The 26,151-nt window shown below is 44.3% G+C and overlaps 2 protein-coding genes across 10 annotated transcripts in view; both read left to right on the top strand.

Annotated features, from left to right (window-relative positions):
* Positions 1-18,207, top strand: part of depdc5 (DEP domain containing 5, GATOR1 subcomplex subunit) — a 30,219-nt gene extending 12,012 nt beyond the window's left edge. For 3 of the 9 annotated variants that reach the window (XM_036977354.1, XM_036977355.1, XM_036977359.1), the window contains 18 exons: positions 1,072-1,255; positions 1,712-1,872; positions 2,101-2,221; positions 2,341-2,508; positions 3,675-3,912; positions 4,088-4,221; positions 4,348-4,447; positions 5,188-5,250; positions 9,793-9,923; positions 10,049-10,129; positions 10,479-10,611; positions 10,733-10,841; positions 11,213-11,452; positions 14,041-14,210; positions 14,815-14,986; positions 16,721-16,781; positions 17,113-17,195; positions 17,360-18,207. In XM_036977354.1, the coding sequence (XP_036833249.1) occupies positions 1,072-1,255; positions 1,712-1,872; positions 2,101-2,221; positions 2,341-2,508; positions 3,675-3,912; positions 4,088-4,221; positions 4,348-4,447; positions 5,188-5,250; positions 9,793-9,923; positions 10,049-10,129; positions 10,479-10,611; positions 10,733-10,841; positions 11,213-11,452; positions 14,041-14,210; positions 14,815-14,986; positions 16,721-16,781; positions 17,113-17,195; positions 17,360-17,658 (2,648 nt within the window). In that variant the 3' untranslated portion in view covers positions 17,659-18,207. Of the gene's footprint in view, positions 1-1,071; positions 1,256-1,711; positions 1,873-2,100; positions 2,222-2,340; positions 2,509-3,674; positions 3,913-4,087; positions 4,222-4,347; positions 4,448-5,187; positions 5,251-9,792; positions 9,924-10,048; positions 10,130-10,478; positions 10,612-10,732; positions 10,842-11,212; positions 11,453-14,040; positions 14,211-14,814; positions 14,987-16,720; positions 16,782-17,112; positions 17,196-17,359 lie in introns of those variants that run through there. The other 6 variants (XM_036977357.1, XM_036977358.1, XM_036977356.1 and 3 more) reach the window with 6 other exon arrangements.
* A 3,648-nt stretch (positions 18,208-21,855) lies between these two features.
* ywhah (tyrosine 3-monooxygenase/tryptophan 5-monooxygenase activation protein, eta polypeptide) lies at positions 21,856-24,787 on the top strand. The gene is given in 2 exon segments (NM_001124477.1): positions 21,856-22,255; positions 23,288-24,787. Coding segments are annotated over 2 exon segments (741 nt in total). The 5' UTR covers positions 21,856-22,168; the 3' UTR covers positions 23,942-24,787.
* The last annotated feature ends 1,364 nt before the right edge of the window (positions 24,788-26,151 follow it).

Raw genomic sequence — 26,151 nt, 5'->3', positions numbered from 1 at the left:
TCTAACGTCCTTCTCTCTACCTCTGAGTATCTCTCACTTCCATTCTGTATCTTCCAGCTTCTCTAGCTCTTTCTCCATTTTCTCCCTCAGGCTTCACACCTCTCTCCTCAATGTATCTCCTATCTTTTACTCTATCATACATAATAATATTAGAGTCTCTGCTCTCAAGTGTATGTGCTTAATTAGCCTCTTCCAGGTGTGTGTGTGTGTGACTCCTGACTGTCTGCATGGGTGGCCGGTGGCCTAGGGGTTAAGAGCGTTGGACCAGTAACCGAAAGGTTCGAGTCCCGAGCTGACTAGGTGACAAATCTGTCTGTGCCCTTGAGCAAGGCACTTAACCCTAATTGCTCTGGATAAGAGCATCTGCTAAATGACTAAAATGTAAACGCATGAGTTTCCTGTCCATTTTTCTGTGGCATGTGTAGTGTGTTTGTTTTGCATGTACTGTGTGTGTGTTTGTATGAGCCATATATGCGTGCATGTTGTAATCACACTGCTGATGAGATCACTGCTTATCACATGCTTATCACATCATCACAGATTGCCAGGTCGATTGTCACAGAGCCTCAATCTCCTGCATGTGTTGATCAGAGCTCCACTTCTGTCAGTGACACTGGAATCATCATCATCAGGTGTAATGAAGGCAATGAGAATAACCCTCTGCTCTTTTTTCCTTCCCCCTCTTTTCTCTCTCTTTCTCTACTTTTTATTTTTGTTTGTTTCTGTCTGTCGTTGGCTGTGTTTTTCCCGCGCCACTCTTTTTATCATTCCAACCTGTATCTTTGTTCCACACTTTCCCCTCCTACTTTATCAACCACCTCTGCACACCTTCCTTTCATTCCAAATGTATTTCTCTCTTTTACTTGTCCTTTTCCTATTTCCTTACCTCCTCCTACACAAAATGCACCCTGTTGGGTGGTATGTGTGTTTTCGACGGGGCACTTGTTTGTTTTTGTCTGTCTCTGTGTTGTATGTATGTATGTATGTATGTATGTATGTATGTATGTATGTATGTATGTATGGTATTTTTGTCTGGTTGGCTCCGTGTGTGTGGCGGGGGTTCCCCTGAAGCCCTGCTGCTGTCTGCCCCCCCGACAGTGCCTAGCTTCTGTTGCACGGTGGGGGTAGACTGGAAGTCTCTGACCACACCCGCCTGTCTGCCTCTCACCACTGACTACTTCCCTGAATGGCAGACCCTGCAGAACGACTACACTGAGGGCTGCTACGACCTGCTGCCACACACTGACCTGGAGAGGTACAGGAAACATGTTTGTTTTACTATCCTTGTGGGAGCCAAACAATTGAAAATCCTATTTTCCCTAACCCCAAACCTATCCCCTAACTGTAAGCCTATTTGGAACCCTAATCCTAAAATAGCCTTTTCCTTGTGGGGACTGGTGAAATGTCCCCTCTTGTCCAAATGTTCTACTGGTCAAAACAAGGATAGTAAAACCAAAAATACACACACACACACACGCTGTAGAACGACTACACTGAGGGCTGGTACAACATGCTGCCACACTAACCTGGAGGGGTAGAAAATGTAACACGGGGAGTACACACACACACCTCACGTAGTATACAAAATGACTACTGCAACACTGACTGACTGCATGGTCTACTGAGAAATATATAGCAACTAATTGATCAACAGGTACATGCAGCTGTTTCAGATGCTCCACCCCTCTCACCCTGTCTCTCTCTGTCTCAGGCGGGATGATGAGGCCCCGGTGATGAGTGCCCCTCAGGTGTTTGAGGAGTTTATCTGTCAGCGGCTGATGCAGGGCTACCAGATCATTGTCCAACCTAACAAAAGGAAACCCCAGCCTGCTGTGGCCCCGCCCCTCAGCAGTAGTCCACTCTACACCAGAGGTGTTCTATACTGTCTCTGTCCGGGCGTGTGGCTCAGCTCTGACACAGTTACCTAATAACACCACAGTCACAGTTAGCTACTGACTGACACTGTTAACTTAGAGAGGCTAATGAGTCTGTTATACGGCATATTCACTTGCATAATTTAATAATTTGGTAAATTACAGTAATCTCAATTTGGACCAAGTGCAGTCATTTACCCTCTGTCTCTCTCCTCCTCCTTCTCAGGGCTGGTCTCTCGGCGCAGGCCAGAAGAGGAGGAGAGTCTGTACTGGCTCAGTATGGGCCGTACCTTCCATAAAGTCTGCCTGAAGGATAAAATCATCACTGTTACCCGCTACCTTCCGAAGTAAGTCTCCAGCCTTACATTAGATCCATACTCTCAGCTAATCATCAGACTGTACTGTTTGCATGTCACTCACTGTGTGTGTGTGTGTGTGTGTGTGTGTGTGTGTGTGTGTGTGTCAGGTACCCGTATGAGTCGGCCCAGATCCAGTACACCTACAGTCTGTGTCCCCCTCACTCTGACGCCCACTTCCTGTCCTGCTGGGTGGAGTTTGGTCACGAGAGACTGGAGGAGTACAAGTGGAACTACCTGGACCAGTACATCTGCTCTGCTGGCTCTGAGGACTTCAGGTACCTATGCTCAGCAAACACACAGTCACATACGGAGCCATGTTCAGCCCCAGGGAAGGCTTTAACACATTAATTTGGACCCCTTTCTGTTGTAAAAGAGTTTGCCATAGCCAGCACTGAGTGTACAGAGTCAACTATACTGAACAGAAATATAAATGCAACATAAGGTAATCAGTCAATTGAAATAAATATATTAGGCCCTAATCTATAGATTTCACATGACTGGGCAGGGGTGCAGCCATGTGTGGGCCTGGCAGGGCATAGGTCCACCCACTTGGGATCCAGGCTCACCCACTGGGGAGAAATACATTTGTTCCCACAAAAGGGCTTTATTACAGACATAAATACTCCTCAGTTTTATCAGCTGTCCAGGTGGCTGGTCTCAGATGATCCCGCAGGTTATGAAACTGGATGTGAAGGTCCTGGGGTGGTGTGGTTACACGTGGTCTGCGGTTGTGAGGCTGGTTGGAAGTACTGCCAAATTCTCAAACGACGTTGGAAGCAGCTTATGGTAGAGAAATTAACATTAAATTATCTGACAACAGCTCTGGTGGACATTCCTGCAGTCAGAATGCTAATTGCACTTTCCCTCAGTAATCTGGAATCGTGTTTGACAAAACTGCACATTTTAGAGTGGCGTTTTAATGTCCCCAGCACAAGGTGCACCTGTGTAATGATCATGCTGTTTTATCATCTTCTTGATATGCTTGGCATAGGACAAATGCTCATTAACAGGAATGTAAACTAATTTGTGCACAACATTTGAGAGTTAAGATTTCAGTGTGTATGGAACATTTCTGGGATTTTTTATTTCACCTCGTGAAACATGTAACCAAAACGAGTGGCGCAGCAGTCAAAGGGACTGTATCTTAGTCCTTGAGGTGTCACTACAGACACCCTGGTTCGATTCCAGGCTGTATCACATCCGGCCGTGATTGGGAGTCCCATAGGGCGGCGCACAATTGGCCCAGCGCTGTCCGGGTTTGCCCGGGGTAGGCCGTCATTGTAAATAAGAATTTGTACTTAACTGGCTTGCCTAGTTAAATAAAGGTTAAATGTAAAAAATAAAAAATAATGTACGTGTTGCATTTATATTTTTGTTCAGTGTGTATGTATGTATGTCACACTTCCAAATAACTCTTATTTCTACCGGCCGTGTGCCTTAGTTTGATAGACTCTCTGAAGTTCTGGCGGACCCGCTTCCTGCTGCTGCCGGCCGGGGGGGCTAGACGTGTGGCGGACGGGGAGGGGCACTGGGACGTTTACGGGGAGGGAGTGGGCACAGTGGCGGGCAGAGAGGGCATGACGGGCACCGGGGACTGGGCCCTGCTGGATGGCTTCATCCGCTTCCTGGAGGGACTCAACCGCATCCGCAGACGCCACCGCTCTGACAGGATCATCAGGGTAACACCCTAAAACACTGTCTTACTCATTTCAGAAGGCTAAAAAAACTGCAGTCTTGCAAACCCAGCTAAGAGAGAAACTGACTGCCAGGAACAATGATCCTATACCAATGTTGTTGTCTTGAGCTGTTTTAAGCTTCCTGTCGTACTGTCTTCCCCTCTCATTCTGTCTGTAGAAAGGACCGGCGATGAAGGGTTTGCAGGTGACTGGTCCTCTCTCTGCCTACCCTCCGGAGCCTGTAGCGCCCCCCCTGGGCAAGAAAGGCACCTCCGCTTTATCAGCTCTCCTGGAGTTGGAGCAGAACCAAAAGTGAGTGTAGTTGTCCTGTCTGTGTCCTTTCAATGGAACCTTGTGTGTTTCCAAATAATTAGAAGCACAGGGTATCTGACATTGATGCTACCGTTCTTACAATGAGGATGCATTTCCTGTCTGTAGGACTCTAGAGGAGCAGCAACAACAGGGGAAACCCTCAACTGCCACCAGTGAGTCTTCCACTGTCACCATGACCACTACATATGTGGACAGCCCTCGCAAGGTGGGTGTCTTTGTGTGGTTTTGGGAAGGAACACAATGATCAAGGGCTTTCTGTCTTGGGTAAAAGGGAGCTCAATTTCTGGCCTGGGTAAAAGGGATCTCAATTTCTGGCCTGGGTAAAAGGGATCTCAATTTCTGGCCTGGGTTAAAGGGATCTCAATTTCTGGCCTGGGTAAAAGGGATCTCAATTTCTGGCCTGGGTAAAAGGGAGCTCAATTTCTGGCCTGGGTAAAAGGTAGCTCAATTTCTGGCCTGGGTAAAAGGGAGCTCAATTTCTGGCCTGGGTAAAAGGGAGCTCCATTTCTGGCCTGGGTAAAAGGGAGCTCCATATCTGGCCTGGGTAAAAGGGAGCTCCATTTCTGGCCTGGGTAAAAGGGAGCTCCATTTCTGGCCTGGGTAAAAGGGAGCTCCATTTCTGGCCTGGGTAAAAGGGAGCTCCATTTCTGGCCTGGGTAAAAGGGAGCTCCATTTCTGGCCTGGGTAAAAGGGAGCTCCATTTCTGGCCTGGGTAAAAGGGAACTCAATTGGGGCGTTTTGGTTGAGGGCATTTTTTGTTGTTGGTGTGTATGGAATGTTGGTTTGCCGTTTTTATAGGGGTTTATCTTTGCTTCCTTATTATGGGGTTTCGCTTTGCTTTTGTTTCCTTCTCTCCTTCCCCAACTTTCTCTCCTTGCCTTCTTTTCCTGTTGATGGACTTTGGGTTTTTCGTCCTGTGGTGTATCCCTCTTCCTATGCTAACAGGATGCTGCCTTCATTTTGGATTTTATACGTAGCCCTCGTTCCTCCTACATCTATCACACACAGGTCAGTAACTAGGGGCACTGGATGCCGCTGCATCTGTTAGAGTAGAAGTGTATGTGTTGTCCTGTTTCAAGTTTTAATGTCACATGCACAAGTACAGTGAAATGCCTTTCTTGCAAACTCAAAACCCAACTTTGCAATAATCAATAACAATGTAAAACTTGAAAAAAAAAAGAGAAATAAGAATAAGCGATATGAAATACACAAAGTAGTAAGCCTACTATATACAGTACCAGTCACAAGTTTGGACACACCTACTCGTTAAAGGGTTTTTCTTTTCTTTTACTATTTTCTACATTGTAGAATAATAGTGAAGCTTCAAAACTATGAAATAAAACATATGGAATCATGTAGTAACCAAAAATGTGTTAAACAAATCCAAATATATTCTCATCAAAGTAGCTACCCTTTGCATTGATGACGACTTTGCATTGATCACTCTTGGCATTCCCTCAATTCGCTTCACCTGGAATGCTTTTCCAACATCTTTAAGGAGTTCCCGCATATGCTGAGCAATTGTAGGCAGCTTTTCCTTCACTCCGCGGTCCAAGTCATCCCAAACCATCTCAATTGGGTTGAGGTCGGGTGATTGTGGAGGCCAGGTCATCTGATGCAGCACTTCATCACTCTCCTTCTTGGTGAAATAGCCCTTACACAGCCTGGAGGTGTGTTGGGTCATTGTCCTGTTGAAAAACAAATGATCGTCCCACTAAGCGCAAACCAGATAGGATGGTGTATCGCTAAAGAATGCTGTGGTAGCCATTCTTGTTAAGTGTGCCTTGAATTCTAAATTAATCACGTACGGTGTCACCAACAAAGCACCCCCACACCATACCTCCTCCATGCTTCACGGTGGGAACCACACATGCGGAGATCATCCGCTCACCCTACTCTGCCTCTCACAAAGACACGGCGGTTGGAACCAAAAATCTCAAATTTGGACTCATCAGACCAGAGAACAGATTTCCACCAGTCTAATGTCCATTGCTCAAGTTTCTTGGCCCAAGATAGTATTTTTTAAATTATTGGTACCCTTTAGTAGTGGGTTTTTTTTCTCCAGAAATTAGATCATGAAGGCCTGATTCACGCAGTCTCCTCTGAACAGTTGATGTTGAGATGTGTCTGTTACTTGAACTCTGTGAAGCATTTATTTGGGCTGCAGTCTGAGGTGCAGTTATTCTAATGAATTTGTCCTCTGCAGCAGTGGTAACTCTGGGTTTTCCTTTCCTGTGGCAGTCCTCATGAGAGCCAGTTTCATCATGGCGACTGCACTTGAAGAAAGTTCAAAGTTAATTTTGCGGATTGACTGACCTTCATGTCTTGAAGTAATGATGGACTGTCGTTTCTATTTGCTTATTTGAGGTGTTCTTGCCATAATATGGACATGGTCTTTTACCATGGTCTCTACCTTGTCACAACACAACTAATTGGCTCAAACGCATTAAGGAAAGAAATTCCACAAATTAACTTTTAACAAGGCACACCTGTTATTTGAAATGCATTCCAAGTGACTACCTCATGAAGCTGGTTGAGAGAATGGCAAGAGTGTGCAAAGCTGGAATCAAGGCAAAGTTTGGCTACTTTGAATAATCTCAAATGTAAAATATATATAGATTTGTTTAACCCTTTTTTTTTGTTACTACATGATTCCATATGTGTTATTTCTTAGTTTGGATGCCTTCACTATTATTCTACAATGTAGAATTATTTTTTTTTTTAAATATGAAAAACCCTGGAATAAGTAGGTGTGTCCAAACTTTTGACTGGTACTGTACATTAAATATTAAAAGGTCCAATGACATATTTACAGTGCATTCGGAAAGTATTCAGACCCCTTGACTTTTTATACATTGTAAGTTACAGCCTCATTCTGAAATGGATTAAATTGTTTCTTTTCCCCCATCAATTAACACACAATAGCCCGTAATGACAAATGTTTGCAAATTGGGGAAAAAAATACATTTACTTTAGTATTCAGACCCTTTACTCAGTACTTTGTTGAAGCAACTTTGGCAGCGATTACAGCCTTGAGTCTTCTTGGGTCTGGAGCTACAAGCTTGGCACACCTGTTTTTGGGGAGTTTCTCCCATTCTTCTCTGCAGATCTTCTCAAACTCTGTCAGGTTGGATGGGGAGTGTCGCTGCACAGCTATTTTCAGGGGTCTCCAGAGATGTTCGATCGGGTTCAAGTCCGGGCTCCGACTAGTCCACTCTGACATTCACTTAAGTGATTATGTATAGATAATAAACAGCGAGAGAGGGGGGGGGGGCATGATGGTGTTGATGTGAGCCATGACCAGCCTTTCAAAGCACTTCATGGCTACCGACGTGGGTGCTACGGGGCAGTAATCATTTAGGCAGATTACCTTTGCTTTATTGGGCACAGGGACTATGGTGGTCTGTTTGAAACATGTAGGTATTACAGACTCGGTTAGGGAGAGGTTGAAAATGTCAGTGAAGACACTTGCCAATTGGTTTGCGCATGCTTTGAGTATCCATCCTGGTAATCCGTCTGGCCCGCAGCTTTGAATGTTGAAAGGTCTAGCTCACATCGGCTACGGAGAGCGTGTTCACATAGCCGTCTGGAATAGCTGGTGCTCTCATGCATGCTTCAGTGTCTGGTTGGCTCACTTCACTGGGCAGCTCGCGGCTAGGTTTCCCTTTGTAGTCATAATAGTTTTCAAGCCCAGCCACATCCAACGAGCGTCAGAGCCGGTGTAGTAGGATTCAATCTTAATCCTGTATTGACGCTTTGTCTGTTTGATGGTTCATCTGAGGGCATAGCGGGATTTCTTATAAGCATCCGGATTAGTGTCCCGCTCCTTGAAAGCGGCAGCTTTAGCGGCAGGATGTTGCCTGTAATCAAGGATCTCTCTGTACTTTGCTCCTTTCATCTTTGCCTCGGTCCTGACTAGTCTCCCAGTCCCTGCCGCTGAAAAAGATCCCCACAGCATGATGCTACCACCATCATGCTTCACCGTAGGGACGGTGTCATGTTTCCTCCAGATGTGACTCTTGGCATTCAGGCCAAAGAGTTGAATCTTGGTTTCATCAGACCAGAGAATCTTGTTTCTCATGGTCTTAGAGTCCTTCAGGTGTGTTTTGGTAAACTCCAAGCTGGCTGTCATGTGCCTTTTACTGAGATGTGGCTTCCGTCTGGCCAGTTTACCATATAGTCCTGATTGGTGGAGTGCTGCCATAAACAATTAATGAACATGCACCTGTGGAACGGTCGCTAAGACACTAACAGCTTACAGACGGTAGGCAATTATGGTCATAGTTATGAAAACTGTGTTCTGGATGGTTCTCCCATCTCCACAGAAGAACTCTGGAGCTCTGACAGAGCTCCAATCGGGTTCTTGGTCACCTCCCTGACGAAGGCCCGTCTCCCCAGATTACTCAGTTTGGCTGGGCGGCCAGCTCTAGGAAGAGTCTTAGTGCTTCTAAACTTCTTCCATTTAAAAATGATGGCGGCCACTGTGTTCTTGGGGACTTTCAATACTGCAGAATGTTTTGGTACCCTTCCCTAGATCTGTACCTCGACACAATCCTGTCTCAGAGCTCTATGGACAATTCCTTCCACCTTAAGGCTTGGTTTTTGCTCTGGCATGCACTGTCAACTGTGGGAGCTTATATAGACAGCTGTGTGTCTTTCCAAATAATAAATTGAATTTACCACAGGTGGACTCCATCTCAAGGATGTTCAATGGAAACAGGATGCACCTGAGCTCAATTTTGAGTCTCATAGCAAAGGGTCTGAATACGTAGGTAAATAATGATTTCTGTGTTTTGTTTTTAATACATTTGCAAAAATGTTTAAAATCCTGATTTTGCTTCGTCATTATGGGTTATTGTTTGTAGATTGATGAGGGAAAAAAATATTTAATCAATTTTAAAATAAGGCTGTAACACAACAAAATGTGAAATAATTCAAGTGGCCTGAATGCACTGTACATGTGCAGTGATACTGGAGTGATGAAGGTAGATATGTATGTAAGGGGACTAGGCATCAGGATAATAGATAAACAGAGTAGCAGCAGACATGTGAGTGGGTGTGCGGGTTTGTAGAGTCAGTGTAAATGTATGTGCATATTATGTATGTGTGTGTGTGTGTGTGTGTGTGTGTGTGTGTGTGAGCAAATGATGGAGTGGGTGTGTGTGTTGGAATGACAGTGTAAGTTTATGTAGGGCCCTGTGAGTGTGCACATACATAGGTCAATAAAGATACAAGTTAAACTCAGTCCTTGTAGCTATTTTGTTAACTTGCATCCTGCACTGTCCTTCTGGCATGAAATCTGCATGTCTGCATGTGTCTACCGTAGACACATCATTGTTGTTTGTGAAGAGACCACACATTACACTAGTACCTGGCAGATTTAAGCCAAGTCAACCAAGGTAATGTATCCCAGATGGGAGTTATCCTCTTCAGTATCTAACTATCATGAGACCAGAGGTGATTGATATGTAATGTAATGAAATAAATAGAAGGCAGCATAGTGACTGCCTGAGATTGACTTCATTCTAACCTTTGGTGATTGGCCTGTAGGTTTCTACAGATCCTGCTGAAGGAGGGGCCACAGACAAAGGTGGTCAGGTAGGGGCTGGGGTGGTGGCGACCGGTGGGGCTGCAGCCCAGGCAACAGGGGATACAGGACCCAGCTTAGCCACAGAAACCAGGTGGGGAAAGAAATATTGTTTTTCAGATGTATAGTGTTCAAAATCATGTTTCTAATTGGAAAGTGTTATGTTAACGATGATGACATTAGTCATAGTTAACCAGACTTATGTCTGTGAGTTTACAGTGGACAGTCTGGTACTGGAGCCTTATGTTTGTCCTCATCCTCCACCCTGATGGAAATACTAGAGGCCATCAAACACCCCACGTAAGACCGTGTGTGTGTGTGTGTGTGTGTACACAAGGTAAAAGGTAAAACCAGGAAAATTCCGACAAGTGGGGAGATTTCGCCAGTCCCCATAAGAAAAAAAAAAAACTTTTTTAGGCTTACAATTAAGGTTAGGATAGGGGAAAATAAGATTTTGAGTGGAAATCAATTGTTTTGTCCCCACAAGGATGGTAAAACATGTATGTGTTGGCTTGCACCACAACACATACCTCAAGTGTTTTAGTTGTGGTTTGTTGTCCCTGCAGTTAGATGGGTGTGTTTGAGCTACTGTTCTGTTTTGCGATATATATATATATATATATATATATATATATATATATATATATAGAACAGGTGTGCAGCTTCTACCTGAGCAGAAGGGCCTGCCCCCTAACTGCTTCATCAGTGCTGAGATCGTCCATTGGCTGGTCAACAACGTAGAGGGTGTGGCCACACAAGGCATGGCTGTCGACATCATGCAGGTAGGTATATGTTTATCTGGTTTTGTTAAAGCATGTGCCGGATACACACTGTATGTAGTGAAGCCAGCATTTGTGTGTTTGTGTTTTTAACAGTATTGCTGTGTCCCCTGTGTTTCTGTAGAAGATGCTGGATGAGGGCCTGGTTACCCATGCATCGGGGGATGCCATGAGGACCTTTGTCTATGGCTTCTACTTCTACAGGATAGTGGCAGAGAAAGACGGTGAGCGAGGTTAGAGCGACACGTAGTCTGCACAAAGCTAATCTGAAAACGTATAATTTTAAAAACGTTGGTTTGCTCTCCTAGGACAAGGTAGTCCTCCATACTGCCCACCAGACATGGGGTCAATTCCATTTCAATTCCAGCCAATTCAGGAAGTGCTCTGAAATTCCAATTATTTTTGCTTTTCAATGCAGCAAATTTGGAATTTGGTTTACTTTCTGAATAGTAATAGAATTGACCCCAACCCTGCCTGCTCCACACACTGACTTCTTTCCAGTCATTGATTCTCAGTCATGCCGATATTGATTGTTCTCATTTCGGGAACAACTAACCAGACTCAATAACCATACATCTATCTCTCCATCTCTACTGTACTCCAGGCCCTACATCCCAGCTGCCCCCTCCTGTGGCACAGGGCTGGTCAACGGCAGCCCTGGAGGACTTTGCCCTGTTTCAGAGGAAGTGGTTTGAGGTGGCTTTCGTCCTGGAGGAGCGTCGAACTTGTGACCTCCCGGCCTTCCTTCTGCCCTGGCTGCCCAGCCGGCCAGCCTCCTATGCAAGTAGGCACAGCTCCTTCAGCCGCAGCTTTGGAGGACGCAGCCAGGCCGCAGCACTGCTAGGTACACACAGGCTGCTCCTCCCCCAGAGCAGAGCCTCAGCCCACCCACCTCAACCCCACCCCAAAATGGGCATCTCCCCCACAATCAGAATGAGCATGCCTCCCCTGTCCCTTCCAGTCAGACACACACCCTGGAACAGGCCCTCAGGGGTTTGGGAGGGAGGGTCCCATAGCAGGTGTCACACAGAGCCACCAGACAAGATTCCTGCATGCCTCTGTATGCAAATATGAAGTTGTGCTAACTTGGTCATCAGATTGGGACATGGTTGGTTGAGATCCGGTTAGACATTTTTCCATTAACTTGGTTTGTATTGTTGACAATAAGTTCCCAAAAATCATTAGCAACTTGTTAAAAGCTGATCTCTAACTTACCATTCCATAACTGAGGAGCTACTATTCTATTTGATTGAGGCATTCAGGGAATTTACAAACATCCATCAAAACCATCAAACTCTCACTAATTTATTCATAGGTTTGAATAATTGGCCTATGATTCATTATATACTAATAGCAATTTGACTCATTAAGTACTTTCCATGACTTGAATTTCTCACCATCACAATGTTGCTCTCACATCATTGAATCAATGACTTGCCATCTGAACTAATAATTATCCTGGTGACATTGTTCCTTCTGTGTGACACAAGGCATTGGACCTCAGTACCCATCCCCCATACGGGCAGCAACAGGGCTGCATGTGATTGCTGGTGATCTATCTACTCCAGCTTGCAGAGCTTGGGTTGGTGGCACACCTAAACCTCTTCCCATTCTCATCCCAACCCCCTCTGCCTCCAATTGGAGCTTGAATTGGCATGTCAGTATGTAAAGTACAGTACATATTACATCTAATGGTAGTACTCGTGCCATTGTTGACTGATTTGAAAACAACTCCATCCAATCAGATCGCTGATGGATGTGATTTGCATCTACTTCTTCCAATTAGAGCAGTAATCGGTGTGGTAGTTCTCTTTTCCGTCCAATTAGAGAACTAGTTGGTGTGGTAGTGTTTAGTGCATGCTGTGGTAGCAGTGGCTGTGTACAGTAGTGCAGTGGTGTGCAGTGCACTGTCCTCTTTGCTTTCTGTCTCTATACTGTTTAATACGTTTCATCTATAAAATGTTGTGAGAATGTTAATGCGTTTAGGGATTCTTGACCAATCCTTCTTTCTCTGTCTCACTGTGATTTTTCTAACTGTGATTTGATGCTGTTTGTGCTGCCACTTGTTTATGCTGCCACTTGATGTTGTTTATGCTGTTTATGCTGCCACTTTCGTAATGATAAATACCCATTTATTCTGGAAGAATATAACTTCTAAATGACTCATGCTTAGTTCAACTGTCATACCCCATGAGAACCCCAAATATAAGCTTGTTTTTCTCTGTTTGTAAATGTGAAAAAACACTGTATAGCCTCAAAATATGGTTGAAACTATCATTTGTATATCTTGGATGGTCAATCCTTGCATCCATAGCTCTATCTATTCATTTGAGAGTGGTTACATTTCTCCAGGCCCATCCCTCAGCTTTTTCCAATTCAGGGTGACCTCTTTGTAATTGTTTCAACTAAGGATTGCCCCTTTAAATTACTGATGAGTTTGGAATTGATTTCTGGTTTATATAAACCAGCTTATTGCCATGAAAATGTCTAACACGGGGAGAGAAACACCTCCAACTGTAGGCTATGCCCCCATCTGCTCAGAAAACAGATATGGTCATTATACCCAACATTGCTTAAAACATAAATGCTAAACTTTTCTCCCATAAAATCTGGTTTATTTGGACACATTTCTGTGAGATTACGAGTTGTGAATCATCATTCAGTACCTTAAAATAAAGTAATTTATACATAAACTCAATGGTTCCTCTCCAGGAAATCATGAAACAATGACACCAAAATCTAGCTGTAGAAATAATTTATTGTATGCGTATGTTTGTCATGATGACCATGTTTGTGTTGTCTCTAGTGATTAACAGTGTACTGGTCATTTAAAACCTATAGGCCTATTTTTAAAAAATAACACACTCACCTTTTCAGAATTAAATAACCATATGGACAAACAAATCATGATTTCTAAAGAATTGTGATGTAATTTGGAGTAGCATTCTAAATGTATGCATCATTAGCACATAATCAGTACAGAACAGGTTTGGGGTCAATTCCATTTCAATTTCAGTCAATTCAGAAGGTAAAACAAATTCCAAATTGTCCTAACTGAAAGGTGTTGAAGAGAAATTGAATTGGAATTTCAGTGTACTTCCTGAATTGACATGGAATTGACCCCAACCCTGGAGAGAAATTCTGAGCATAAGAGGTATTTCAGGGCAAGAGAGGATGCTATGGTTGAAAATGGTGGCTTCACTGACTTTCGATAACTTACTAACATTCTTTGTGACGTTTCTAACTCCATCACAAACATTTGTGCCGTATACTCCAGCAACTCTCACCCTCTTAATCTCATAATATCCATGTAAATGTCCTCTTCCTGCCTGTCCATCTCTACAACCATCTCTCCCTTTGGGCCTGATCTCTGGGCCTGTCCCTCTACTCCCTTGCTCTCTCGCTCCCCTCCCTCCTTGTCTCTCTCCTCAGCTGCCACTGTACCAGAGCAGAAGACAGCCACCTTGGATGTGGACGTTAACAATCGTAGTGACCGCACCGAGTGGTGCAGCTGCTATTACCATGGCAACTTCTCCCTCAACGCTGCCTTCGAGGTCAAGCTGCACTGGATGGCCGTCACTGCAGCTGTTCTCTTTGAGATGGTAAGACAAAGACAGACAGAGGGGGAATGTCCATTGACTCACTAGAGACACTCAGCGCTTCAAACTGTGACCAAAATGCTCGCATTTGTGACCCTTTGACTGGACTTGAATGTTTGAATGTTTGCGATGCGCAGTTCATTCATCATGCTCTGTTTTGAATTTACATTTCTAAATGCTTCCCAAAAAAACAGCCCAATTTTATTTGGTTGCGACCAAACCATGTGCTAGTGCCATCGACCGAAAACTTTGGTAGTGCCACCAGTGGAAAAAGTTAGTCCAGCACTCGACACATTAAGACTAAGATTAAGAATTCCTGTCAGAATGATTTAATGTAAGATCTTTTTAAGACCTACTGACACATTTCTTGATGTTGCCACAGATATGTAGTAAACGGCTGAATTAAATATTTCAGGATGTCATACAAGGCATGCCAGCTAATAATTAAACCATAAGGTCTCAAAACAGCTCACTAATTCCCGACATCACAACACTACACATGACATTATGCTTGCTTGGACGAGAGAGTTTGACAACAAGACCCATCTTTATCTTGACTCTCCACCATGTCTATCTTGGACTCTCCACCATACTCCCATCTCGACAGGTCCAAGGCTGGCACAGAAAGGCTGCCTCCTGTGGGTTCCTGTTGGTGCCCGTCCTGGAGGTGCCCTTTGCCCTACCCTCCTACCTATATGGTGACCCGCTGCGGGCCCAGCTCTTCATCCCTCTCCACATCCACCGTCTGCTGAGGGACGGCAGCGACAACCTGTTTGAGGGTGAGGAAACACTAGGAGCTTTTTACACCACTGTCATTGTACAGTCGTGGCCAAAAGTTTGAGAATGACACAAATATTAATTTTCACAGTCTGCTGCCTCAGTTTGTATGATGGAAATTTGCATATACTCCAGAATGTTATGAAGAGTGATCAGATGAATTGCAATTAATTGCAAAGTCCCTCTTTGCCATGCAAATGAACTGAATCCCCAAAAAACATTTCCACTGCATTTCAGCCCTGCCACAAAAGGACCAGCTGACATCATGTCAGTTATTATCTCGTTAACACAGGTGTGAGTGTTGACGAGGAGGCTGGAGATCATTCTGTCATGCTGATTGAGTTCCAATAACAGACTGGAAACTTCAAAAGGAGGGTGGTGCTTGGAATCATTGTTCTTCCTCTGTCATCCATGGTTACCTGCAAGGAAACACGTGCCGTCATCATTGCTTTGCACAAAAAGGGCTTCACAGGCAAGGATATTGCTGCCAGTAAGATTGCACCTAAATCAACCATTTATCGGATCATCAAGAACTTCAAGGAGAGCAGTTCAATTGTTGTGAAGAAGGCTTCAGGGCGCCCAAGAAAGTCCAGCAAGCACCAGGACCATCTCCTAAAGTTGATTCAGATGCGGGATCGGGGCACCACCAGTACAGAGCTTGCTCAGGAATGGCAGCAGGCAAGAGGAGTGAGTGCGGCGAAGACTTTTGGAGGATGGTCTTGTGTCAAGAAGGGCAGCAAAGAAGCCACTTCTCTCCAGGAAAAACATCAGGGGCAGACTGATATTCTGCAAAGGGTACAGGGATTGGACTGCTGAGGACTGGGGTAAAGTCATTTTCTCTGATGAATCCCCTTTCCGATTGTTTGGGGCATCCGGAAAAAAGCTTGTCCGGAGAAGACAAGGTGAGCGCTACCATCAGTCCTGTGTCATGCCAACAGTAAAGCATCCTGATACCAATCATGTGTGGGGTTGCTTCTCAGCCAAGGAGTGGGCTCACTCACAATTTTGCCTAAGAACACAGCCATGAATATAGAATGGTACCAACACATCCTCCGGGAGCAACTTCTCCCAACCATCCAGGAACAGTTTGGTGACGAACAATGCCTTTTCCAGCATGATGGAGCACTTTTCCATAAAGCAAAAGTGATAACTAAGTGGCTCGGGGAACAAAACATTGATATTTTGGGTCCATGGCCAGGAAACTCCCCAGACCATAATCCTATTGAGAACTTGTGGTCAATCCTCAAGAGGCGGGTGGACAAACAAAAACTGACAAATTCTGACAAACTCCAAGAATTGATTGATGGCAAACCATTCTTGCATAATCAGGATGTGGCCCAGAAGTTAATTGACAGCATGGCAGGGCGGATTGCAGAGGTCTTGAAAAAGAAGGGTCAACACTGTAAATATTGACTCTTTGCATCAACTTCATGTAATTGTCAATAAAAGCCTTTGACACTTATGAAATGCTTGTAATTATACTTCAGTATTCCATATTCCATCTGACAAAAAATATCTAAAGACACTAAAGCAGCAAACTTTGTGAAAATTTAATATTTGTGTCATTCTCAAAACGTTTGGCCATGACTATACACAATTTGTCTCCATTTATAGAGCACCTGTCTTTAACATAGATTGTAAGTAAATGTACAGGGGCATATGCATAAACAACTTATTGGGTGTTGCTGGGTGTTCATGCTTGTCAATATTATTCCCCTGTGATAATTGTTTGACAGGGTTTGAACCAGAGACGTATTGGGATAGAATGCAGCTCTTTCAGGAAGCCATACTATACCGGTAGGTGATTCTCTATACATAGTTTAGAGGCCAGCAGGTAGCTTAGCGGTTAGAGCGTTGGGCCAGTAACCCGAAAGGTTGCATGTTCGAATACCCGAGCCGACAAGGTGAAAAACCATTGCGCAAGCCTCTTAATCCTAATTTGCTCCAGGGGCGACGCACTACTATGACTGACCCTGTAAAACTACACATTTCACTCTGGTGTGTGACAGTGAAACTTTTTTGTTGTTCTCTGTAAACGTGGGATGGAGATGTCTATAAATAAACTCTGTGCTGCGAAGGGCTTTAGGTATTTATCCAAAGATTCTCTCACTTAACCTCTCTCGCTCAGATTCGGTTTTGTCCAAGACAAGTTTTCTGCCTCTGCTTTCAACTTCCCGTCAGAGAACAAACCCCAATACATCCACGTAACAGGTAGGCACATATTAACATAAAGATGAGCATAATTTCTAATTCTGTCACACATTTTTTTTCAATATGCCCTTTGATATTGCTAACACCCTCCCTCACAGTACTGTTCTCCTGTCCCTCTTTCTCTCTTTTTGTCCTCCCTGCTCCCCTTCTACCTCCCTCTCTAGGCACAGTGTTCCTCCAGCTGCCCTACTCCAAGAGGAAGTACTCTAGCGGGCAGCAGCGGAGGAGGAGGAATTCAACAGCATCAGCCAGTCAGGGCCTGTTTGGCTCGGAAGAGCTGGTGGGTTACTACTGGGCCTACAATACCATGCTGACCAAGGCTTGGAGGACGGGTGTGCTTGGGGATGAGAAGCTGGCTGACCGCCTGCTCAGAGACTTCACTGACTTCTGCGCCAACAAAGACAAGAGGCTGGTGAACTTTTGGGACAGCTGCCAGGAGAAAATGAACGCTAGTGCTCCATGAAGATGAGATGGAGAGGTGAAACTGAGAAAGAGAGACAGACAAATCTATTGAAATGGGAATGTAGTGGCTGCAGTGTTGAGGTTTTTGGGAAGAATTCTCCTCAACAACACCTTGTATAAGTGTGCAATGTCCCATCTGTGGCAGGACTTGTGCTTTGCATCTAGGTCAAGGTGGCAGGTCAAGTGCTATGACAGTTAACATGAAGACTATGCATGAGGAGCAGAGACTCTGGTCCTGCTACTAAGCTGCTACTTTTTCTTCACATCAAGTGAATAATAAAATAACTAATCTGAACCTGGTATACGCCTCTACATCAAATCACATTTTATTGGTCACATACACATATTTAGCAGATGTTATTGAATAAAATACAGTAGAATAGAATACAGTATTTACATATGAGATGAGTAAAGCAGTATGTAAACTTTATTTAAACATTATTAAAGTGACTAGTGTTAAAGTGGCCGGTAATTCCAAGTCTGTACAGTTGAAGTTGGAAGTTTACATACACTTAGGTTGGAGTCATTAAAACTTGTTTTTCAACCACTGCACAAATGTTTTGTTAACAAACTATAGTTTTGGCAAGTCGGTTAGGACATCTACTTTGTGCATGACACAAGTAATTTTCCCAACAATTATTTACAGACAGATTATTTCACTTATAATTCACTGTGTCGCAATTCCAGTGGGTCAGAAGTTTACATACACTGAGTTGACTTCCTTCAAACAGCTTGGGAAATTCCAGAAAATGATGTCATGGCTTTAGAAGCTTCTGATAGGCTAATTGACATAATTTGAATCAATTGGAGGTGTACCTGTGGAAGTATTTCAAGGCCTACCTTTGAACTCAGTGCCTCTTTGCTTGACATCATGGGAAAGTCAAAATAAATTGTAGACCTCCAAGTCTGGTTCATCCTTGGGAGCAATTTCCAAACGACTGAAGGTACCACATTCATCTGAACAAACAATAGTATGCAAGTATAAACACCATGTGACCATGCAGCCGGCATACCGCTCAGGAAGGAGAAGCGCTCTGTCTCCTAGAGATGAACGTACTTTGGTGAGAAAAGTGCCTTGTGAAGATGCTGGAGGAAACCGGTACAAAAGTATTGATATCCACAGTAAAACGAGTCCTATATCGACATAACCTGAAAGGCCGCTCAGCGAGGAAGAAGTCACTGCTCCAAAACAGCCAATAAAAAGCCAGACTACGGTACTTTTTGGAGAAATGTCCTCTGGTCTGATGAAACTGTTTGGCCATAATGATCATTGTAATGTTTGGAGGAAAAAGCGGGAGGCTTGCAAGCCGAAGAACACCATCCCAACCGTGAAGCACAGGGGTGGCAGCATCATGTTGTGGGGGTGCTTTGCTGCAGGAGGGACTGGTGCCCTTCGCAAAATAGATGACATCATGAGGTAGGAAAATGATGTGGATATATTGAAGCAAGATCTCAAGACATCAGTCAGGAAGTTAAAGCTTGGTCGCAAATGGGTCTTCCAAATGGACAATGACCCCAAGCATACTTCATAAAGTTGTGACAAAATGGCTTAAGGACAACAAAGTCAAGGTATTGGAGTGGCCATCACAAAGCCCTGACCTCAATCATATAAAAAATGTGTGGGCAGAACTGAAAAAGCGTGTGCGAGCAAGGAGGCCTACAAACCTGACTCTGTTACACCAGCTCTGTCAGGAGGAATGGGCAAAAATTCACCCAACTTATTGTGGGAAGTTTGTGAAAGGCTACCTGAAAAGTTGGCCTGTAAACTTCTGACCCACTGGGAATGTGATGAAAGATATAAAAGCTGAAATAAATCATTCTCTCTACTATTATTCTGACATTTTACATTCTTGAAATAAAGTGGTGGTCCTAACTGACCTAAGACAGGGAATTCTTACTAGGACAAAATGTCAGGAATTGTGAAAAAACAGAGTTTAAATGTATTTGGCTAAGGTGTATGTAAACGTCCGACTTCAACTTTATATAGGGCAGCAGCCTTTAATGTTCAGGGTTGTGTAACCGGGTGGAAGCTGGCTAGTGATGGCTATTTAACAGTTGAGATAGAAGCTGTTTTTCAGTCTCTCGGTCCCTGCTTTGATGCACCTGTACTGACCTCGCCTTCTGGATGATAGCGGGGTGAACAAGCCGTGGCTTGGGTGGCTGATGTCCTTGATGATCTTTTTGGCCTTCCTGTGAGATTGGGTGCTGTTGGTGTCCTGGAGGGCAGGTAGTTTGCGCCCGGTAATGCGTTGGGCAGACTGCACCACCCTCTGGAGAGCCCTGCGGTTGCGGACGGTGCAGTTGCCATACCAGGCAGTGATACTAGTGAAATTTAAAACTTTGAGGAGAATTAATTTGTTGCAGAAATGAATACAAAATAAATATCAAGAGGTTATGGGGTTTGTTCAGGATGTTTTATTGCATGGGGATAATATAATGCTAGTTTCCCTTCTCAGTGACTGGTAGCTGATGTTGGGGAAGCTACTCTGATAATATAGTTTACCAAGCTACCAATTACTTCACACTGGAAGACGTTAAGATACACTAAAGCTACCCTTAAGAAAAATATAGTTTAACTAAAGTTACTTTGTAAAAGGTTAGGAGACCATTTTCCCTAATCCTTGTCCTAACCTTAACCTAAATTCTCCTAACTTGCTACGAACTAACTGAGATTTTGAGGGAATCTCAGTTAGCTACACCGCTACATGGCAAAAAAGTAAAAAACACAACCTAGATTTGAATTTAGTTCAACTACCACCAAGCTTCTGCAGTCTGCAAATTGTACATAGGCCCACCTACTGGAGAGCCAGGCCCAACCAGTCAGAATTACTTTTTCCCCACAAAAGGGGGGGAAAAAGGGCTTTATTTCAGACTCCTCCGTTTCATCAGCTGTCCGGGTGGGTGGTGTCAGATGATCCCACAGGTGAAAAAGCCAGATGTGGAGGTCCTGGGCTGCCGTGGTTACACGTGGTCTGTGGTTGTGAGGCCGGTTGGACGTACTGACAAATTCTCTAAAACGACTGCTTATGGTGGAGAATTTAACATTCAATTTTCTGGCAGCAGCTCAGGTGGACATTCCTGCAGTCAGCATGCCTATTGCAAAAATGTAGACATCTGTGGCACGTGACAAAACAGCACATTATAGAGCGGCCTTCTATTGTACCCAGCACAAGGTGCACCTGTGTAATGTTTCATTTTTTTAACTAGGCAAGTCAGTTAAGAATAAATTCTTATTTACAAAGACGCCCAAACCAGGACAACGCTGGGCCAATTGTGCGCTGCCCTATGGGACTCCCAATCACGGCCGGATGTGATACAGCCTGGAATCAAACCAGGGTCTGTAGGGATGCCTCTAGCAGTGAGATGCAGTGTCTTAAACCGCTGCGCCACTCAGGAGCCCATGATCTTGCTGTTTAATCTGCTTCTTGATATGCCATTCCTGTCAGGTAGGTAGATTATCTTGGCAAATGAGAAATCCTCACTAACGGATGTAACATTTTTTACGATTTTAACGTTTGTAACGTTTTTTGTGTGTATGTAAAATTTCTGCAATCTTTTTATTTTAGCTCATGAAACATAGGACCAACACTTTACCTGTTGCATTTATATTTTAGTTACATTTAGCTCACGACTCCCCAACACTGCTGCTAGCTAGATGTTCTGCTATATTCTTGGAATAATATCACATCCCTGATAATATACAGAAGTGTGTCACACACTCCTCCTCCTGCCCAGTTACCGGGAAGAGATGATGCAACGTTGGAATGGGGAGTGATTTTCTTTTAGGGATGAGGGGAGGGAACACTTGTCAGCAAAACAGAGGTCTTCTGCACCTTTCAGTGTCATGTTTTGTACATTACAGCGGTTGGCATAAATGCTATCATGGCTTTGGGACTGGGTAGATGTAAGGAAAGGCACTACTTATGTCCTATATGTTCACATCTCCATCCTACTATGCTTGGAACCATTACTTGTATGCCATATGTGAGGTCACGCTAGCTGCAACCCTACACGCACGCGCTCTCAGTTGCTGCAACCGATGCAGTACGTTGCACTGCGCAGGTGCACGCCTGCAGCGTACGTTTCTATTTTTAGAAAGTGACGTCATCTTGAAATATCAGCAGCAGCCTTCACCCCCCCGCCCCGGATAGACAGGACTCTTGGAACAGCACCCCATGTCGATAGCAGTGGGAGGCCGCAGTAGCTAGTTAGCCACCGGTTGTTGAGATAGAGTCGGTTAGGGGTTGGAGCGAGGACTTGGAGGGGAGCCACTGATTATCTTAATTCTAATTTGCGCCTCGGCAGCATTAAAAAGCGCATTGTTTCACTATTGTTTAGCTTGTATTGTACGTGGGTTTTTAGAGATAATCCGCAGTGACATTTGATGTGCTGTGTGTATCGTAGGACGTCATCGGGAAAATACACATTGCTTTCGAATACACCTAGCTATCGTCAATAGCCTCCCGTATCTTGGAACTGACTACCCGACCTTCGGCACATCAACAGCGACAATGGCAGATAGAGAGCAACTGATCCAGAGAGCCCGTATGGCTGAGCAGGCGGAGCGGTACGATGACATGGCCTCAGCGATGAAACAGGTAGACATCATTTTGCATAATGTGCAATGCAGCTCACTTGGAAGAATGGCCAAATGTGACAGTAATTCATATCAGTTTGTAACAAAGGTAATCTAATATTACATTATTCACTAGTCAGACAATGTAGCCTCTTGCTAACTAGCTAACTAACTATAGTAACTGGGATTATCGTCTTAATCTAATAAATCATTTCCAGAATTCTGTGCATTATCATAAATCAATGTGTAACCTGGTGCACACAATACCAAGGTTGGCTAGTTTGCTTCTTTTGCTATGTTATTTTGCCATATATATTTTTTAGAAGTGAATGTGGTAGCTAAAGAGCTAGCTGAGCTAACAATGAAACTGGTGGTGGTCTGGTTTCGTGGCTACGGCTTGTCTATGATGCAGTAGTAGCAGCACTAGCCTAGAGGCTGAACAGGGACACACGTTGGGTGCGTTCGTTCACTAAAGCACTTTGGGCCGATTGAATAAAACTAGATATATTCCAAGCTTGAAAGCTGTTTTTTTGACCTTTCCTGTAATAGACTAATATACAGAATAGTCGTCAAATGTATGCCAGACAGAGGTACAATTAATTCAATTACGAACAAATATGATGCTGGAAGTTTATAAACGACCAGGTTTTGCTCCTTTAACGCACCCACAAACCTGTCTGCAAGGGTGGAAATGGCTGCAGTTTGATGGATCGACGATGATGGATACATATTCAGCGTATGACTTAAATGTAGCCTGTTTCTCAAAAGGCATAAGACAAGCACCTTTATATAAAAAAAATAGGGTTTTATATTCACAGTTAAGAATCAAGCACAGCTTCAGCCACAAATACAGCACAGTCTAGGCTTTCTCCAGCTAGGCATGCATGCACCCTGCAACGTCACACCTTTGTCATTGGTCAATTTATAGAGCTTTTATTCAGGATAGGAATGTTAGGTCAATGGTACATTTATTTTAATTTATGGAAGGTTTATGATACGGTAGCATTTTCACATCCTGACACCATTCTTTGCAACACTTCTATGTCCTCACCAGGTGACTGAGCTGAGTGAGCCTCTGAGTAACGATGACCGCAACCTGCTCTCCGTGGCCTACAAGAACGTGGTGGGGGCCCGGCGGTCCTCCTGGCGCGTCACCTCCAGCATCGAGCAGAGGGCCATGGCCGACGGCAACGACAAGAAGCTGGAGCTGGTGAAGGCCTACCGGGAGACCATCGAGAAGGAGCTGGAGACGGTCTGCCAGGACGTGCTCAACCTGCTCGACCAGTTCCTCATCAAGAGCTGCGGAGAAGACCAGCTGGAGAGCAAGGTGTTCTACCTGAAGATGAAGGGTGACTACTACCGCTACCTGGCCGAGGTGGCCACGGCCGAGAAGAAGACCTCCGCCGTGGAGTCCTCCGAGGGAGCCTACAAGGAGGCCTACGAGATCAGCAAGAGCATGGCGGCCACCCACCCCATCCGCCTAGGTCTGGCCCTCAACTTCTCTGTGTTCTACTATGAGATCCAAAACGCCCCCGAGGAGGCCTGCAAGCTGGCCAAGGAGGCCTTTGATGAGGCCATCGGACACCTGGACAATCTGAACGAGGACTCCTATAAGGACTCCACCCTCATCATGCAACTGCTGCGGGACAACCTGACCCTGTGGACCAGCGACCAGCAGGACAGCGAGGGGGGAGAGGCCCAACCCTGAGACCACCTCCTCTTAACCCCTGATAGTCTTTAGCTAGAGTTAGCCACTCCCCTTCCCACTGCCCCCCCCCTCACATTCTTTACTAGTTTCAGATCTTTTGTTCTCTAATCTCTTCCTCATCGCTCGCCTCTTTGTCTCTTTGTGCCATTATCATGCTCAATTAAGGCCTCATCAGGAATAATCTGTTCTCTAGTGGCCTGTCGTTTTTGTCCTACATTCTCACCTCTTCCCTTGCTGCATTCACCCTCTCATACTGTCCTCCTCAACTCTCTCCCTCTTTTCTGTCCTCCAAGGCTTTCTGTCCCTGGCCCACTTCCTGTGCGCTAGGTGGTATTTTTTCTGCTTCGATCCATTTCATCCCCTCCCTTCCATAGTTGCTGATAATTAACTGACTAGTTGGTATTCAAGTGACATTTCCACAGGATGTTCTCGTGAGGACAATTTAGTATCGATCATGAGTGGATGTCTGTAATTCTAATTAGGGAAAATGTATTTCATTACGTTACACAGCATAGTGGAAATGTTACTATTGACCAGAATGTGGTTGTGATCTCCTCCTTGACTTGAACCCTTTCTATGCCCCCTGTCACTGTAAGATGTCTGTCTGTTGTTCCTCCTCTCTATTTCCTGTCTGTTGCCCTTTCCACTCTGCCCTCTGATCTCTGTGTGCATTGCTAGCCCCTGTGAATGTGTGTGCCAGCAATCATACCATTTTGAAATGTCCACCTTTTGAAGGTTGATGGGACAGTGTCTGGAGTTTTCAGTTGTGCAAGTACATTTGTTTATTATTATGAATAATGTGTGGTCATTAAAAGAATGCCATTAAAACATTACCTACCCTGGGAACTTGTGGGTTTATACCCTGGTCTGTGTGAATGCTTGGATGAACAGCATGCGCATCAGTCGCCATGAGTGAATCTGTGGCCCTGCGGTCATGAGCTATTTGGTCATGATGTTTCCTGCTGTACGTGTATTTAATTATTCAGATTATCTCTGTATTACACACACGCACACACACATTTAGTTCACTGTGTATTGTGTTTTTTGTGAGAATGTTCTCATTGTATTCCTCCCCCTGATGGACAAAGTCAGAATGGGGTCTTGGTGCAGTATACATTTCCAATGAATTAGCTGCACACTTCTATTGAAGTGAAATGGACAGTAGGTTAGTAGTAGGTGTAATATGACCGACCCATTTTAGTTTTCTGTTGCAAATGTTTTTGATTCTATATGCCCAATTGAACACCACCCTGGCTTGTTTTACCACTTTTTTTTTTGTTAAATTTTTTTTTTTAACCTTCCTGGCTCTTTGTTGTGCTGCATTTTACCATGTTAAGCTCCAGACTCGATACTTGCCTGGTGGTTGTTTCTGGTACTTTTACCCTCCCGACTACAGGGTCCATAATAACGTAACAGCCCCATTAAAGGGATTTTTTTTTTTGCAATCTTTTGACTTTATCATTGATTTATAGGTCTATGCTGAGACTGGTATAACAAACATCCCACTACAAGGAATACAAGGATGAAAGAAGTCGAAAATAATCATGTTCTATCAATTAAATTGTCAGTCTTTTATATTGGTACAGGCTTATCTTGATCATCTCAGGGAGGAGTGAGGTTGGGCATAGTTCAGGCTTTGAAATTGCTAAGATAGAAGCTCAGGGTCAGAGAAGAAGCATCAGGTGATGATGATATAGGAGCATTCAAGGTTGGGGAGTAAAATGTAATCCGTTACATGTAAGGGATTACAAAAAAATGCGTAACTAACCCATAACGTTACCAGCAAAAATATTGTAATCAGATTACACAACTGAGCAAGAGGACAAGTACAATAGTGGCTAGTTTGAGAAACAAGATGCCTCACAAGTCCTCAACTGGCAGCTTCATTAAATAGTCCCCGCAAAACACCAGTCTCAACGTCAACAGTAAAAAGGCGACTCTGGGATGCTGGCCTTCTAGGCAGAGTTGCAAAGAAAAAGCCATATCTCAGACTGGCCAATAAAAAGAAAATATTAAGATGGACAAAATGAACACAGACACTGGACAGAGGAACTCTGCCTAGAAAGCCAGCATCCTGGAGTCGCCTTTTCACTGTTGAGATTGGTGTTTTGAGGGTACTATTTTGTGAGGTGTCTGTTTCTGAAACTAGACACTAATGTACTTGCCTTCTTGCTCAGTTGTGCACCTGGGCCTCCCACTCCTCTTTCTAT

This window comes from Oncorhynchus mykiss, chromosome 5 (assembly GCF_013265735.2).
Source record: "Oncorhynchus mykiss isolate Arlee chromosome 5, USDA_OmykA_1.1, whole genome shotgun sequence".
Lineage (NCBI taxonomy): Eukaryota > Metazoa > Chordata > Actinopteri > Salmoniformes > Salmonidae > Oncorhynchus > Oncorhynchus mykiss.
The sequence above is the reverse complement of the archived record's forward strand: the minus strand, read 5'-3'. Positions and strand labels throughout refer to the sequence as shown.